This window comes from Schistocerca nitens, chromosome 2 (genome assembly GCF_023898315.1).
Source record: "Schistocerca nitens isolate TAMUIC-IGC-003100 chromosome 2, iqSchNite1.1, whole genome shotgun sequence".
Lineage (NCBI taxonomy): Eukaryota > Metazoa > Arthropoda > Insecta > Orthoptera > Acrididae > Schistocerca > Schistocerca nitens.
Genome location: NC_064615.1, coordinates 865266688 through 865285059, shown reverse-complemented (window position 1 = coordinate 865285059; position 18372 = coordinate 865266688). Strand labels below are relative to the sequence as shown.

Below are 18372 nucleotides of genomic sequence, written 5' to 3'. Positions count from 1 at the left end.
GTATGACCACTTAACAAGTGTCCTGTGAATATCAGGAATCTGGTAAAACATCAAATCTCCGTCATTACTGCGGTTGGAAAAAGATCCTGTAAGAACGGGACCAACAGTGACTGAAGAGAATCGTTTAATATAACAGAAGTGCAACCCTTCCGCAAGTTGCTGCAAAGTCCAATGCTGGGCCATCAACAAGTGTAGCATGCAGACCATTCATTGAAACATCATCAATATGGGCTTTTGGAGTCAAAGGCCCACTCGTGTACCCTTGATGACTGCACAACACAAAGCTTTTCACCTCACATGGACCCGTCAACACTGACATTGGGCTGTTGAGGGAAACGTGTTGCCTGGTTGGACGAGTCACGTTTGAAATTGTATCTAGTGGATGGACGTGTATGGGTATGGAGACAACCTCATAAGTGTATGGACCCTCGGTGTCAGCAGGGGACTGTTCAAGTTGGTGGAGGCTCTGTGGTGGTGTGGGGCATGTGCAATTTGAGTGATAGGGGCCTGTAATACGTCTAGATACAACACTGGTGGGTGACACATAGGTAAGGATCCTGTCTGATCATCTGCATCCATTCATGTCCATTGTGCATACCAAGTGACTTGGGCAATTCCAGCAGGACAATGCGACACCCCACACATCCAGAATTGCTACAGTGTGGCTCCAGGAACACTCTTCTGAGTTTAAACACTTCCTCTGGCCACCAAACTCCCCAGGCATGAACAGTATTGAGCATATCTGGGATGCCTTGCAATGTGCTATGCAGAAGAGATCTCCACCCCCTTGTACTCTTGACCGATTTATGGACAGCCCTGTGGGATTAATGGTGTCAATTCCCCCGAGCACTACTTCAGACATTAGTCAAGTCCATACCACGTCATGTTGCAGCACTTCTGCTTGCTTGTGGGGGCTCTACAAGATATTATACAGCTTTACCAGTTTCTTTGACTCTTCATTGTAGAACTACACTCTGACATACTTTCAAAAAGGAGTTTCTGAAAGTTATGTTTAATATTAACAAATTTCTCATTTTCATTAACTTCCCATAACCTCACTATTTAGGGAGTAAAATAACTGATGATGGTCGAAGTAGAGAGGATATAAAATGTAGACTGGCAATGGCAAGGAAATCGTTTCTGAAGAAGAGAAATTTGTTAACATAGAGTATAGATTTAAGTGTCAGGAAGTCGTTTCTGAAAGTATTTGTATGGAGTGTAGCCATGTATGGAAGTGAAACATGGACGATAACTAGTTTGGACAAGAAGAGAATAGAAGCTTTCGAAATGTGGTGCTACAGAAGAATGCTGAAGATAAGGTGGGTAGATCACGTAACTAATGAGGAGGTATTGAATAGGATTGGGGAGAAGAGAAGTTTGTGGCACAACTTGACTAGAAGAAGGGATCGGTTGGTAGGACATGTTTTGAGGCATCAAGGAATCACAAATTTAGCATTGGAGGGCAGCGTGGAGGGTAAAAATCGTAGAGGGAGACCAAGAGATGAATACACTAAGCAGATTCAGAAGAATGTAGGTTGCAGTAAGTACTGGGAGATGAAGATGCTTGCACAGGATAGAGTAGCATGGAGAGCTGCATCAAACCAGTCTCAGGACTGAAGACCACAACAACAACAACAACAACAACAACCACCACCTCACTCAGGCCATCAACAGTTATTGTGTTGCCCAGATAGCACAACTCGTCTATTACTTTTGTGTATCATTTCCTAATTTTCTAATATTAATTTCCTTAGCGTGGCCTGATCTAATCCGGCTGCACTTTATTATCCTTTTTTACTTTTGGTTATGTCTCTTTCAAGACACTATTTTGTGTAATTGATAAAGTCAATGTCATTGGTAAACAATAAGGTTCTTATTTATTCTCCCTGCGATTTAATTTTTTTTCTAAATTTCTTCTTTGTTTCCTTTACTCTTTGCTTTATGTGTAGATGGAACAACATGGAGCATTTGCTATAACCCTGCCTCCACCCTCAGTTTCTGCCACCCTTTTATATGCTTCAACTCTAATTACAGTCGGCTTTCTGCATGAATTGTAAATAGCCTTTCACTCCCTTTATCCCATTCCTGCTATCTTTATAATTTTTAGTGTATTCCAGTCACAATATGCAAAAGCTTTTTATAAATTTATAAATGCTGTAAATATGGGTTTGCCTATCTTCAATCTGTCTGGTAAGATAAGTCCTGGTATCATTATTTATCTGCATGTTCCTACATTTCTATGGAATCCAAACTGATCTTCCCCAGGTCACCGTATACCAGTTTTTCCATCCTTCCCTAGATAATTTGCAGCCATGACTTTTTAAACCTATGGTTTGGTAAATTGAACACTTGTCATCAGCTGCTTTCTTTGGTTTCTGGGTTATTAAGTTCATTTTAAAGTCTGATGATATTTCACCAGTTTCAAATGTTGTCTGTTCTAGGTGCCTTGTTTCAGCTTAGGTCCTTTGTACGAGCCATGTATATCTTCCTTTGACCTTTTAGCCTTCTCTCCTTTGCTTAGTACTGGGTTGCCGTGAGAGCTCTTGATCGTTATCCACCTGCCTCTCTTTTCTCCAGACATTTCTTTGATTTTCCTGTCAGTGACATCTGTATTTCCTACAGTTGTGCAAGCTTCAAACGCTTTGCATTTTTTGCTTTAGTCATTCTTGCTTTGTCGCCTTTTTTAGACATCTGTATTCCATTTTGTGTGCTTCTTTTTACATTTTTGTATTTTCTCCTTCCGTCAGTTATGCTTAACATCTTGTGTGTTGTCCAAGGATTCACATTGAGCCTTTTCTTTTTACGTAGCTATTCCTATGCTGCATTCACAATTTCACCTCAGGACTACTCATTCATTTTCTTCTGTATTAGTTTTACTTATTTCTGTCAGTCAGTGCGCATTACTGCCTCTGAATAAAAAGTTCTCGGATTTCGAACCATGCCAAGTGATTAAAATTACACAAACTGAGCGCTCCAATACTATTGTGAAGTAGTATGACTATCAGTGGGCTGCAGATATGCCCTTATATACAATAGCTGCCAGCGGCAAAGTCACTGGTGTTCGCAGTATTGCCATTTATGGGCATATGTTGACACGGCTTTCGATGTGCCCACTTCAGTTGCATGATTACTGGATTGCACATCGTGCTGAGCTGCAGACTGCCATCTGTATTTAGGATGTTATCTGTGATTTTTATTTCAATGGCATCTTTAATTCAGTCCCAGAAGCTGTAAGTGAGAACCACAATGGAGGTTTCGTCAAATCTTATCCAGTGATTGTTTTCTAAAGCATGCTTAGCTAAAGCGGATTTCTGGGGATAGCATACTTGGTAAAATATATCGTGCCCCTTCCCATGTGTGCTGATTGTCTGGTAAAACGGCCCACATTTGCAAGATATCTTGTAGACATCAAGGTGTTCAGAGACGTGCTGCATCTTTAACTGGTCTTAGAAATTGACAGATTTTTGTCAGAGTCCTCTACAATGGGGCAGAAAGGAAAGTTCAGCCACCTTCCACAACACAACAGTGCGGACTACAGATCCTCAGAATGAACCCTCCCATCATCTTGAAGGCGAGAGATATTGACATGGATGCAATGTAGACACTTAAGAACAGTTAAAACTGTAGAATTCATTAGCTGATCAGCAACTCCCATCCAGACAGCAGCAGTTCAGAGTGATATGTTTCATTTGTGAGTTTTGAATTTTAACCACAGTTTATTTTATAGCTTCTCCGACTTTATATTGTATAGGGGCTGTGTTTGCTGTGTTCAGATGTGAACTGAGTTAGTGACCTCTGCTCGCAGCTCCAGGTGCTGGCTATAATCACACAGCTGAAGGATATTGCCAGTGGCCATTGCTGTGGGAGGCTGGATGTAGAAATACAAGGTACATCCAGCAGGGTACTCATGTCGCCTGATTGGTACACTACTGTGTTCCCCCTTGCTACTGCCCGCATTGAGGATGGCACCTCACCCGTGATAGAGTTGGAGGGTGTTTCAAGATGTGGCAGGCAGCAAAAGACTTTTTGTGGAGCTGATCGAAGGATCTCCCCATTTCATCTGACGAACAGGTTCTGCGCACTGTCCGTGGCTGACAAAGGCCCTAGGCCATATGCAGTTGATCACCCTGTTCCACAGGAAGCCTCTCAAACTGCAGGATCTGGGTATTCACAGAGGGTGGGCTTACAGATGGTTGGGAGCTCCAATATCAGGCATATAATGGAACCCCTTAAAGAAAAGGCTGCCAAGGAGAGGAAGAAATCCAGTGTGCACTCTGTGTGAGTACTGGAAGGAGTCATTCGAGATGTCGAACAAGAGCTTCTGGATGCCACTGAGAGCACAATGTGCAGCCAACTACAGGTGGTGACCCATGTCGGTAATAAGAATGTGTGATGCTTTGGATCAGAATGGATTCTCTTCGGTTTTGGCAGGCTAGACGAAGTGGTAACGCTTTCAGTCTTGCTTGCAGGATGAAGGCAGAAATCACACTCTGTAGAATCTTTGACAGGGTCAACTGCAGACCATTGGTTCAAAGCCAAGTGGAGGGTCTGAATTGGAGGATCAGACAGTTCTGTGAGTGTGTAGGGTATATCGATTTGTGCCATAGGGTGGTGGCGTTTTGGGTTGCACTTCATAGGCCAATTGTCAACTGCACAGAGGAGGTGGCTACATGGCTAGCAGTGGCTGTGTAATGAACTGGGCTGTTTTGTGAGGTTAGAGGGTCTCAGGGGGAAAGTGCAGAAAGGGCTCCAATTTCAAAGGGTGCGAGAAGAGTGCAGGAAGATTGTGGACAAAGTAACAATCAGTATTGTAGTTGTACACTGTTGTAGCTGTGTGGGAAAGAAACTAGAGTTCCAATTGCAAATAGAAAGCACTGCAGCTCAAATCATTACAGGTATCGAAAGATGACTAAATCCAGAGACAAGTTGAGCTCAAATTTTAACAAATGACCTAGCAGTGTTTAGAAATGTTAGATAAAATACAGTTTGTGGCAGTGTTTTTGTTACTGTTAGAATATATTTACCTCGTAGTGAAGTTTGAGTAGACAATTCCTCTGAGATGGTGTGGATTATACTTGACAACCGTAATAAATTAATAGTGGGTTCCGTTTACCAATCTGCCCCCCTACCCCCAATACTTGATACAGTTGCTTAACAGTTCAAATAAAACTTGAGTTGCATCACAAATAGACAAATAGATATCCCAAACTCACAATTGTCATTGACGGAGGCTTCATTGTACCCCACGATTTCTTGGTGAACATATGTTTTCAAAACTGGTAGCACATATAAAACATCATCAGAAAATGTACTAAATGCTTTCTCTGAAAATTATTTGAGAAATTAGTTCAGGAGCCCGCTCGAAGTGCAAATGGTTGTGAAAACGTACTTAACATCTTAGCAACAAATAATCCTGAGCAAATAGGGAGCATCGTGACAGATGCAGGGATTAATGACAATAAGATGTTGTAATGAGACTTACCACTGCAACATCCAAATCCACCAAAAGTAAACGCAAAATATGTCTGTTTAAACAAACGGATAAATATACACTAGATGACTTCCTAAAATAGGGCCTCCACTCCTTCCCAGTTAACTACACAAGTGAAGACAAGATGTGACTTAAATTTAAAGAAATTGTATCTGAGGTAATTAAGAGATTTGCACCAAATAAATTAACAAAAGATGGTGCTGACCCACTCTGGTACACAAAAAAAGTCAGAACACCGTTGTAGAAGCAACAAAAAAAGCATGCCAGAGTTAAAAGAACACTAAATCTCAGAGATTGGTGATGTTTGACTGAAACTCAGAATTTGGTGCATACTTCACTGTGAGATGCTTTTAACAGGTTGCACAACTCTGTCTCGAAATCTGGCAGAAAACCCAAAGAGATTCTGGTCATATGTAAAATACGTGAGTGGCAAGTTGCAATCAATACCTTCACCTGCTCTATAACAGTGGTGATGTTGATGACAACAACACTACAGCAAAGTTACTGAACACGGTTTTCTAAAATTCCTTCACATGAGTGACAAAGTAAATGCTCCAGAATTCAAATCGAGAAAAACTGCCACACAAATTACATACAAGTAGATATCCTTGTTGTAGCAAAGCAGCATAAAGCAATCAATAAATACAAATCTTCCAGTCCAGGTAGCATGCCATAAAGGTTCCTTTCAGAGTATGCTGATCCAATAGCTCATATTTAGCAATCATACACATAACTACTCACTCAATGAAAGATCTGTATCAAAAAACTGGCAGTTGCACAGGTCACACCAATACTAAAGAAAGAAAATAGTAGTAATACGCTGAATTACAGACCCAGATCACTAATTTCAATTTTCAGTAGGATATTGGAACATATATTCCGCTCAGACTTTATAAATTACCTTGAAGGTAATGATCTATTGTCACACAATCAGTGGGGATACAGAAAAATCATTCTTGTGAAACCTAAACAGCTCTTTACTTTCAAGAAGTAATGAGTGCTGTTGACAGGGATCTCAATTTGCTTCTATATTTATAGATTTCCAGAAGCCTTTGATGCCAATTTTCACAAGAGACTTCCAATCAAATGTGTGTGTCTATGGAGTATTGCATCAGTTTTGCAACTGAATCCCTTACTTCCTCTCAGAAATGTCATGCTATGTAGTAATCGGTGGAAAATAAAGTAAAACAGAAGTGATATCCTGTGTTCCCCAAGAAAGTGTTATAGGCCCTCTGCTGTTTCTGATCCATGTAAATCTATGCAGTTACCCTATTAACCCGAGTATAAGATGATCCTGAATGTAAGATGCCCCATTTTTCCAAAGGCTCCGTGGAAAATTTATTTTTTACATTTTGTGAATTAGTGTTAAAAACTATTTTATTGACATAAAGTATCTGCCAAAATCTTAATATTATATATCTCCAAACTTATACTATTTATTGATTGTCTACATTTTTATAATACTAGGAGAAATAAAATAAACAAAAAGGAATGATTATATTAATTATTCAGATTGTTTCCTTTTCTACCTTTTTTTATTTACTACCCCATTAGTCTGTGGTATCACATTTGTAATCATCACCATCCTAATGGAACGGCTGCAAAATTTATGTCTTCATTGCCATAAATATTTGACAGTTTCTTCTGGATATGTTGCTATTTCTGAGGTTGTCGTTATGGTGGGACCTGAGAAAACAGCTGCTTTTCTTCTGAACACACATCAAATTTTTCTTCTGTACTGACATGAGAGTTTACAAGTCTCTTGCTTCCAAACATATTGCCCGCCTGCTGCTCTCTCATTGGCATACACAGCCGACCCACAGCTAGACACTTATTTTCTCCTGTAGAAATGAATACTACTGTGGAGTGTGCGTTCAGTTTTAAAGTCAGTCTGATTCTGACTACAGATGGACTCCCGCAAACCACAGTTTAAATGTGGTAGATGTTCATAAAAAGACAAATTGTGTGGTATAGGTTCCCATAGTTGGCAACACTATGAAATTTGCTGTTCACTCTCCATTTCCTGCCCAGCAACCACCACAGCTCTAAGCCGACCTGGTGTCACTGTTCCCCCTTCATAGGGCTGAGATTGAGCAACTGTGAAAAACAGACTGCATTATCTTCTAGTGTGCGGGTCACACATAACAACACCAACTAATATGTAGTAAAAGATCCCAATTACGATTCATTCTCATTCTTGAACTTTTGCATGTCCCGTGATCTAGTGACGTTTCTTGGTTCTTTCTCCACAATGGTCTTGTCGCTGTAATTTATTCTCACGATAACAATTACAGTCAGTTTAATGTGAAGTATTTCCTTTGTTAGACATTTCTTTGTGGATTAATTTTCCTTCTTGTTTCAACAGAATGTCTTCATGTTATAAATCTGGTAACATTTTTACCCGGAATTCTAGTACATGAACAGTAATCAAATTTCTCATTTGCAGTACTCCACTTAATAAATTGTTTTTATGTCTGAATTAAATATTGGTCTGTGTTTGAGATCAAGTAATGTTTATTGGAGGACACCATTTCCGTTTTTGAAAGTTATGTTTAACTAACCAGTGGCATTGATGCTCATATATGGTATCCATATGTGTTTGAGAACATGAAACGTAGACCTTTTCCAATACAATAAAAGATTACCAGAAGATAGAATTTAATGCTGTTTTCTCCTTCATTTCACAGAATTGTCAAATTTTAATTAGAGCGATAGACTGCTGTAGTGGCTGGTAGTTTCTCGCATGTATCTTATATTAGCACTCCCTGAGTCAATGTCATGTGATTGTTCAAGCAACATTATGTTGTATCAAGTGCTTCATCATACTAGGAAATCTCGAACCTGTTGGAATGCAAATAACATCCCATCCGAAGTCTTCAAAATAAATATAACCGTGGCCTCAATAACCAAAGCTTCGTCTCTGCATGGAAGACGACCCCTAAAAATGTAAGACTATCCCTATATAGTATGCTAAAAAATGTAAAAATGTTGACCTCAGCAGCAATAGTTTAATCTGCGAATATAAGAAGACACTGTATTTTTTGAGTGACGAATGTGGGGGAAAAAACCTCACCTAATGAGAAAAAGTGTGGTTTCATCCACAAGAGTACAAAAAGAAATCTGTTAAATTTTGATTAGATGATAAATCAAAAAAATCTAAAGGCTCGTCAATTTGACTAAATACTTAAGAATTGCAATTATGATTAACTTAAGCTGGAATGATCATGTAGATAATGTTGCGGCGAAGACAAACCAAAGACTGCATTTTACTGGCAAAACAGGTAGAAGAAGATGCAACAGGTCGACTAAAGAGACTGCCTACACTATTCTTGTTCATCCTCTACTAGAGTATTACTGTGCTGTAGGGGAGCATGACCAAATAGGATTGATGGAGGACGTCGTAAAAGTTCAAAGAAGGGCAGCACATTTTGTATTATAACGAAATAGGGATGAGAGTGTCCTGGATATGATAAGCCAGTTGTCATTTTTCAAAAAAAAAAAAAAAAAAAAAAAAAAGCATTTCTTGCTGCGGCAAGATCTTTTCATGAACTTTAAGTCGCCAACTTTTTCTCCTTTGAATGTGAAATTATTTTATAGTCATCAACCTACAAAGGAAGAAATGAATGATCATTATAATAAAATAACAGAAATCAGAGCTTGTACAGTAAGATTCAAGTGTTCATTTTTCCCATATGCTGTTAGAGAGTGGAACAGTAGAGAAGATGGTTCAAAGACCGCTCTGCCAGGAACTTAACTGTGAGTTGGAGAGTAGTCATGTAGATGTAGAAGAAAGGTCTTAATTTTGCATCTTTGTCATGGGATATTCCTGTGTGTGATACAGTAAGTGGCGTCAAACAGGCAGTCCGCAAGCTCCCAAATGAAACAGTAGGCAAAATTTAGGGTGAAAAGAGCCATATTCTCATGATGCAAAGTTACCGGCACCAATCATTACCAGAACTGAGCACAGCAGTCTGCTAGCACTACGAAATGATGAAAGGATTGTGGTCCTTCCTGCTGACAAGGGCAGTGCATCCGTTAATTTGGAATACGTGGATTATGATACCAAGATCTGTGTGCTTCTGGACAAAGATACTTACTGCAAACTCCCACACGGTCCAGCATTGACAATAATGAAGAGGACATCAGAACCTCTCAAGTGCTTTTTGTGGAAAACAGTGTGGCCAAAAATAGTCTCCCACGGGCACCTACACCACCAACTGCTTATGCTTTATGGAGGATCCACGAGGACAGGTCACCATTGCACGTCATCATATCCACCATTGGTTCACCAACATACAAGCTGGCAAAGTACTTGACCAGTCTCCTTGGTCCACATGTGTGAGACTGCGAACTCAGTAGATTTTATCAGCTGAATTAACAGTCTTAGAGTTGGTGAGGGTGACTTTCTGGTTAGTTTCAATGTGGTGGTGCTATTTATGAATGTGCCTATAAGAGTCTCTTTTAATCAAGTATCGAGTTCTTTGTGAGTGACGTGGGTCGAGCTGTTTAGGCGCACTCTTATATCTTCTCAGTTTCTGTGCAACAGCCAGTTTATGATAAGTTGTTTGGCATTGCATTTGGTAAGCTGTTAGCTCCGTCTTCTTGGAGAAATTTGAGGATGTTGCCTTTGCCATTCGAGCCTAGTTGTTTCTTTCAGTAGACTGATGACATATTCGTCATTGGACCCTATGGGTATGGGAAACTTGACAAGTCCTTGGAACACCGGAATGGCATTAACAGTAACATCCAGTGCGTGATGGAGGTAGAAAAAAGATAATACACTGTCCTTGCTCAACATCCTCATCTGCCGCAAACAAAATGGATGCCTTGACCACAGCATCCATAGATAACCTACCCACACTGATCTGTAAGTGGTTGTCATCACTCATCATCACCTGGTACATAAGCATACTGTGTTACAAACTTTGATGCATCATCCAAGAATGATTTCAGATGCTGATAGCCTGCCTCATGTGCTGAGAAACCTAAGCAAGATCTTCAGGAACAACAGCTATAACGTTCATTAAATAAATGAAGTGATTTAAACAAGAATCACAGTAAGATCACCAACGAGGAGCAGGGAAAGAAACTTGCTTTCATGCCATTCTGTGGCTCTATGTCAAGCAGTATTAGCTACCCGCTGAAAAGACACAAACTAAAATCAATCTTCAGGTCCCTGACAAAAATCTGTCAATTGCTGAGACCAATTAAAAGATGCAGCAGGTATTAGAACACTTGGGGTCAACAAGATATCTTGAGAATAGAGCCAGTTTTATGTTGGACAAAAAGAATGCACTTTGGAACATTGTAGGAAGAAGCATGACATGTTTTATTGCATACACTACCCTAAGAAATCATTTCAGCTGATCCTTCTGTAGAAAACAGTCATCAGATAAAATTCGACAGGACCTCCGTTTTGGCTTGCTCTAATCTGGCGATAACACCCTAAGTAGAGGGTGATGTGGGATCTGTTGATCGTACGATTCAAGCAGGCCCGTTGAAAGCCATGTCAACATATACCCATATACGGTGATGGCGTGAGCACCAACGACATTGCTACTGGCAGCTATTATATAAGGGCATACCAGGCGCCCATTGACAGTCATACCGCTTGACAGTGTGACAGTGGCTGAAAGCTTGCATAATTTTAACCACTCTACATGGATTGAAATCAAAGAACTTTTTGTTCAGTGTTATCACTGTGAGACTTTGCATTCTTGCACTAAATAACCTTTGTTGTTATAACTTATCCAGGTCCGATTGCCTTTACTACTTTTTCTTCTCTTACTGTGACATTCCAGTCCCCTAATCACAATTTAATTTTCATCTCCATTAATGTGCTGAATATAATCTTTTATTTCGGCCAACATTTTTTCAGTCTCCATTATCTGTGGAGCTAGTAGGCATTTACAGGGTGAATTGTATAAGATGTAACACTCCATTTATTTTGGGAATGATTAAAGATATAAGAACAAGATATTCAAAAAACGATAGTAAGCACAGGTGTATGTAATTTGATTGCTTGATAAATCCTCTTTTGTTTAAACTGAGATATTGAAGAAAGTATGGTTTTTTAAGTTCAACAATATACCCTTTTAAGCAGCATTTAAAAGTTAACACATGTTAATGGGTGGCATTGAAACATTCCACAAAAGTATCAGAGAAATGCGCTAAAAGTGAAAGCCAAGGTGGCCAGAATTACATGTTGTGGTGCAAAAACCAACAAGTTGGGCTGCCATACCAGTTGCTGTCGTCATACGCAGCAAGAAGATAGTCTTATCTTACAAAGATGAAACATAATTCCTGTTGGTTTTATATTTTATATGACAGTACATGGCCAGCTACATGGAACTGTATTAAAAATAGCTATTATTCATTTACCACCCCACCGTATCTGTAGTGATAAAAGGCTTTCCACTGTGGCCGAAATTGTTAGTGGTTGCTTTGTCAGATGAAACTACCGTCACCATTGAAAATGAGGCTCATCAACAAGTACAGCTGAGTGTTGTTGTTCATCTCTCATGTGTCTGTCTAAAGGGCTACCTTTACTTGTGTTTCATGCTGTGTGTTTTACTTGAGCTTCTGTGGTGGTGGTGGTGGTGGTGGTGGTGGTGGTGGTGGTGGTGGGGGTTGAGAGAGGAGAGAACACCCTTATATGTTGACCAGAAAATGTGCTTTTGGTATGATGATGTGGAATTGCCATCAACAATTTGGATGCGGTATTTTCTCTTCACTGGAACTGCTTTGCCAGGATTGTTGCTGTATGTAAAGTGATACATAACAAGCATGGGATATTTGATTAGGTGCAGCAGAATCTCATACTCTGTTGCTGCAGTTGCACTGAGTTTTGTTACTTTCACATTTAGCAACTGTTAAGAGAGTGTGTAAACAGTTGCAGTGACTCTGGGTTGCATTGGTGCTAAACTGATTATACTCATATCTCCTTGTAGACCAATGTTTTTAATATGAGAATGCTTAAGGTAGTGCCTTTTCCTCCAAACATTTAATGAAACACCATGTATTTATGATAATGAAGTGTCTAGTAAAGTGATATATACGTACATTTGCAATTAACTGAAGGCCCCCCCCCCCCCCATGTAGCTGTAAAGTGTTTTGTATGTTCATTAATTGTTGCATATTTAATAATTTTCTCATTATGCTAATGTTAAAAGTGGATGTTTGTTCGTTTCAGGTCTGATCAGTTCATGTGGATAATAGGATGATTTGTTTGGAGTGCAACAAACAGACCAAGCTGGCCTTGCATTTTGTATGTCTGTTTATAATATAGATACTGAACTAGCCATTCTTGTGTAAATACATAGGAAAGGAGATATTTTTAAGGTTCTGAAGACAACTTCAGTACTTTTTGTTACAGATATACACTTGTCTAGTACCTGTTTCCATTGTTATGTAGAATTTATAATGGGATGTCTATAAATGGTGCTCTTGAAGGAATGCAAAGTGAACTCTTGTTTTTAAGAGTGCAGGTCTCTCTTAAAAAATCAGTCATTCCATTATACTTTCATTGTATTTTGATTTTATACTTAAAAGCATTTTTGTTTCATTTGGACATTATTTATGTACCAAGTATATTGCCAATTGATAAAATCATGCAATGATTTTAAGGGATCAATATATTTTCAAGTTTAAATCTATTAAGTTTTATGTAAATGACTGCATTTTTAAAATCCCACCATTTTCACTATGTTGTTGCGACCTGCAGTTAAAACTGACAGTTACTGTAAATGTTTCCTACATCATGTGTACATGGATTATGAAGTGCTTAATAGGATTTAATTAATAGTGTCTACTTGGCCACATAGTATTCACAGCTTTTTAACAATAGAATTTAAATACATTAAAAAACAATGTTTTGATTGACTTTTAAATATGATATTCTGAAGAGCTTTCCAACTGTTCAAAGGAAGTTAGCCACCACTTACGTAATTTCATAGAAGTGTGAAATACAAGAAAGTTTTTAATTTAACATAACTGCATGCCACATTTTGCATCTCAAGCAGTGAACTTCATTATATTTTAAATGTGGTGTTTTGCCTGCTACGTAATGATATTTGTGGATGAGTTTGATTCATGGGCTACACCTTAATTGATGGCACAAACATTTTTAAGAATAGGTACTTATTGTTGCACATGTGCAGCATCAGCACTTTTGAAGAACTGCATTATGGTGCTCATCAAATTTTTTAAAAGAAAAATTAATGGCTCTCAGTAATTCTTTGCTTATGTTCTAATAATGTAATAATAATAATAAAAAATGCCAATTCATTCCAATTTGATAAGTCATTCCATAAGGCCAGATCTTTCATACTGTGTTACTGAAGAAGTGTGCCGCAGTTCTAGTTGATTCAGCTATTACTGTCATGAGAAATACTAATAGCAATGAGAAACGAACATCAGAATCATGTTTTAATCCATTCCATTGATATATTCATTGTGGGGACTGATTATATAAAAAAAAACAAGAATTTGTGTTATTGTAGGTAACCTGTTATAATGTTTTATGAAGATGATTTCTTTAAAAAATGTCTCATAAATGTAAAATTCATAGTCTGATTATCTGGTAATGCTAATTGATTCACAAGTGTCTTCAGTGTGTTAAGTTTGAAAGACATTCCATTCAAGAGATCTGTTGATCTCTGCTTCACAATTCTTCCACCACATATCTCAGCAATATCAATATTCTCCCCCTTCTTCTATTTCCTTCCTCTCCTACTATGCCCCATCCCCACCCCACCCAAACACACACACACACACACACACACACACACACACACACACAAGTCACATGACAAAATAGTTATTCTTTTGAAGCTGTGAATTTATTTGTCATGCTAATGTGCATCATGTACAGGTGCTTTGTATTATTTTTTGATTGTTGTTCAGGAACATTGTTTCTGTATAGAAAATGTACACAATTTTTTCATTGTGGTGCAGCAGTTTTATCTTCTGCAGATCTAGTGAGATGAACCTGTCAGTTTTACTCACTGTTTTGTAAACAAAAGATAAATATATATACATATATGTGTGTTGCAAACTGTTATTTTCTATTTATTTGTACTATTTTAAGATGAAGTTAAGATATTCTGTGGCATACAAGCAGGAATAGGTTGGCTAGAAATATATGGTTTCTTTTCGGCAGCCATAATCATCGTACTGTATGGCTGATAAGGGATTTCCCAGTAGTCATAGTGTTCCTTAACATCTTCGTTGTTTGTTGAACTTGAACAGTTGAGAAAATTCCAATTGCTGAGTCAGTTGACATTGTAGGCAGTTGTGAATAAGATTGTATGCCATTTGGTAATATTAATATGCTAACTAACATGGAAAAAGTGGGATATTATAATCAGAAATGCATGAAGGTAATTTATTTCATGTGTGTAGAATGCAAACAACTGTTAGAAGCAAAGACAGGAGACTAGAATTTTTTGAGTCATCGGAGACAAACAAATGTGCTGCTGGTCTGTCAGAGGTATGAGCTCATGAGCTAGTAATAGGAATGATGAGGAATGTATTTTGTGCGTGCAATGTCATCAGTTTCCTCTCAGCCTGTGTCTACATGCTCCACATGTGCCCCCTCCTGCCAAGTGACAACTCTGAGCACATATTGTGGTTTGACACAGGAGCCCCCACCTCCACCATCTCCTCTCTCTCTCTCTCTCTCTCTCTCTCTCTCTCTCTCTCTCTCTTGTGTAATATTCACTGTGTTTGTGTAATGGTGTCCATGTTAAAGATTGAATACAACTAAAATCCATACTAAAGATTGAATACAGCTACAATGTACACCAACACAAAAATCAATATTCAATGTTTACCGTACACCTGAAGCACTTGCAATAAACTGAGTGAGCATCATTAGTTGTTGCAGAATTCACTTCATATCCCCAACAACCATCTTGTAAGCTGCACAGTGCTCTAGTTTCTATAATTTAACAAAATTTGCTGCTGTGCCAAAGACAGGTGCTTCAACAAGGCAAGCAATTTTTTTGGAAAATCAGGAATTCTCTAAATATTACATTTTACATGGAAAAATTGGGGAAATCTCAGCAGGTTTTATAAAATCTCGGGGGATTTTGTGTTTTTTAACCTAGTCTTTTATTTTAATTTTATTGAGCTTTATAAATCACAATTGTTGAAATACTTAATACTATATTTACCTGATTATAAGACAAGGATCTTTCCCAAATCATCATCCAAAAGATAGGGGGTTGTCTTATATTCGCAGATTTAACTTTTGCTGCTGAGGTCAATGTTTTTACTTTGTTTAATGGTGATTATAGGGGTCATCTTACATTTTCAGATGAACACTTGGCCATTGAGGTTTCGTAGAAGTTATTTTGAAGAATTCCGAAGGATAGGGCGTAGCAAACAATACTTTTGTTTGAATACACTTGAGATTCCTGATACACCAAAGCACTCAGTACAATGTCAATCTTGCTTGAAGAATTGCTTGACATTTGACTCGCCGCACTGCTGCAAAGGATAGTTAAGGGGGTATGAATTATCCACTACAACAGTATATTGCTCTGGTTAAAAATAGACAATTTTGTGAAACAAAGGAGGAAATATCATTAAATTCTACCAGCTTACAAACTTGTGTTGTATTCGAACCAGTTCTCAAGGATCTATAGATACTGTGTACAAATATTCATGTTACTTTTTTAGTAAGGCTAACATTCCAAGGCGAAAATGTTGTCTCCCGAACTCCATTACTTGATTCTGAACCCAGGTCAATATTTTATTTGGTTATGGAGAACTAATAATTTACCAGGTGGGTGGCAAATGAGAAATTTGGTCGCTGTTCACGTCTTGGAATACTGGGGAATAACATTCCCAGCTTTAGACCTAGATGGTGACATTTGGATGAAATGAGAAAGAAAATTATTTCACGATGAAAAGTGTAACAAATGAAAATCGCATTAAACTGAAAGCAGTTGTTATCACACGAATAAATTACAGTGGAAAAGCCCATTGTGTAGATAGTCCCAATAGATATCACTAGATTGTGGGATGAGCAAAAGTTCAAGAATTGGACTGAATCGTGATTGTGATCTTCTTTTTACATACATGTTGCTGCTGTTATACATGATACTGTCATCTGTGTTTCACTGTTGTTCAAGAAACACACCACTATGGGATGGTTGGAGGGGAAACAATGACACGAGCTTGGCCAAGAAATGAGGAGTATAGGGAGGGAGGAGGGTGTTGTGTAGGCAGCAGATTTTGCCGTGCTGACAACTACGGGACTGTACAATGTGTACTTTGGCATTTTATGAACATTTACCATATTTAAACTGCAGTTTGCCTGAATCCATTTGTATTCTGAATCGAAGTGATTTTAAAATTGGACAAAAGCTCAACAGTAGCATACATTTCCGCAGATGGTGAAAGTCTAGATTGGAGCTAGTGAAGTACTTAGTGTTTTGTACAGCAATGCTGTCGCCGCTCATCATGAGGTATGACTGTAATGATGGGGAGTGTGTCAGCTGCTGGTTCTACACAACCAATGAGAGAGCGGTGGTCAGGCAACATGTCTGGAGGCAAGACACATTGTAACATTCACACATCAGAATAGAAGTGAAATCCACTATTTATTCAGAAAAAAAGAAAAACATCTGTGTTATGAGGTCCCACAATAACCATAACCTCAGAAATTGCAATATATTCAGAAGAAACTGCCAAATATTTGTGATAACGAAGGTATAATATTTACAGCTGTCGTGTTAGAATCACGACGACGAAGATTTAAAATAGTGATATCACAGATGACAGTCTAAATAAACAAAAAGAAAAAGCCAGTGAAGATAAAATAGATCAATAAAAGTTTGTAATTGTGATTGTTCAGAATATGTTGGAAAAGTATATTTTTCTCAAGGAGCATCTTAAAGAAGGGGGGGTGGGGGTTGTGTCATTATATGTTCAGTGTTGTCTTATACTTGAATAAGTATGGTATTTCAAAGTGTGTTGGTTAAAGAATATTATTCAGTATAGTTATCGATATATAGTACGTCCCCGTCGTAAGGAAAGAAAAGCCATTATGGTGATGTGGTCTGCTGTAGCTAACAAGTTGCAACATCAGTGGGATAAGATAGGATATGTTCTTATGTTCATAATTGTGCCTTATTTTCACCAACAGTTGCTGGGTTTGCTGAAGAAATCCAGTTATATTGTTCTTGATTGTGATGAATCATTGCCTAAACTTATTGGAAGCACACACAAGGATGTAAATACAAGATTTTAGAATGAAAAAGAGATAACGACAAGACACCATACTTGGCTATTCCAGAGCTACCAATCTTTTATCTGCATTTATTGATGTGTCAAAAGACATACCAAAGGGGTAAGAGTCTACAGATTTCAATGAATTTACCAAATTTGAATTTGCTGTTTCTGAAATATAAAGCACATTCAGCATAGTTGAAACCACTTTACATTTGTGGATGTGGGCTTCTTCACATGCTTAATGCTTTCAAAGATGCAATCAGAACAACAAATTGAGACATTGCATTATTTTTGAGAGCCTTGTGAAATTTGTTCGAGAATTTCTCAGACAGGAGAGCATAATATACTCAATATTCAGGCTCCACAAAGTTCCCAAAAAAATTCGTTATGTAACAGATGGCTGGAGAATTTCCAAGTTGCTCGAAGAGCAACTGATGTAAAATTAAACATGAAAACATTCATCGAGGGTGTGCAGAAGGATAAGGATGAACTGAAGAGTGAAAGTTCATGAGTAAATTTATTTATTGATCCATTGCTGTGTCTCAGAATTGCTTTTTTTCAAGTCGTCAGTGTATGAAATTGAACCATTCTGAACGGAGTACCATACAGATGCTCTGTTAATTCTATTTTTCCACACAGCT

General features: G+C 38.3%; 1 protein-coding gene across 1 annotated transcript in view; it reads left to right on the top strand.

The window, feature by feature from the left end:
• Window positions 1-14546, top strand: part of LOC126237140 (glutamate--cysteine ligase catalytic subunit) — a 127972-nt gene extending 113426 nt beyond the window's left edge. Inside the window, exon 12 of the mRNA XM_049946969.1 lies at window positions 12684-14546. Within this exon, the coding sequence (XP_049802926.1) occupies window positions 12684-12706 (23 nt within the window). The 3' untranslated portion in view covers window positions 12707-14546. The remainder of the gene's footprint in view (window positions 1-12683) is intronic.
• Window positions 14547-18372: the final 3826 nt, after the last annotated feature.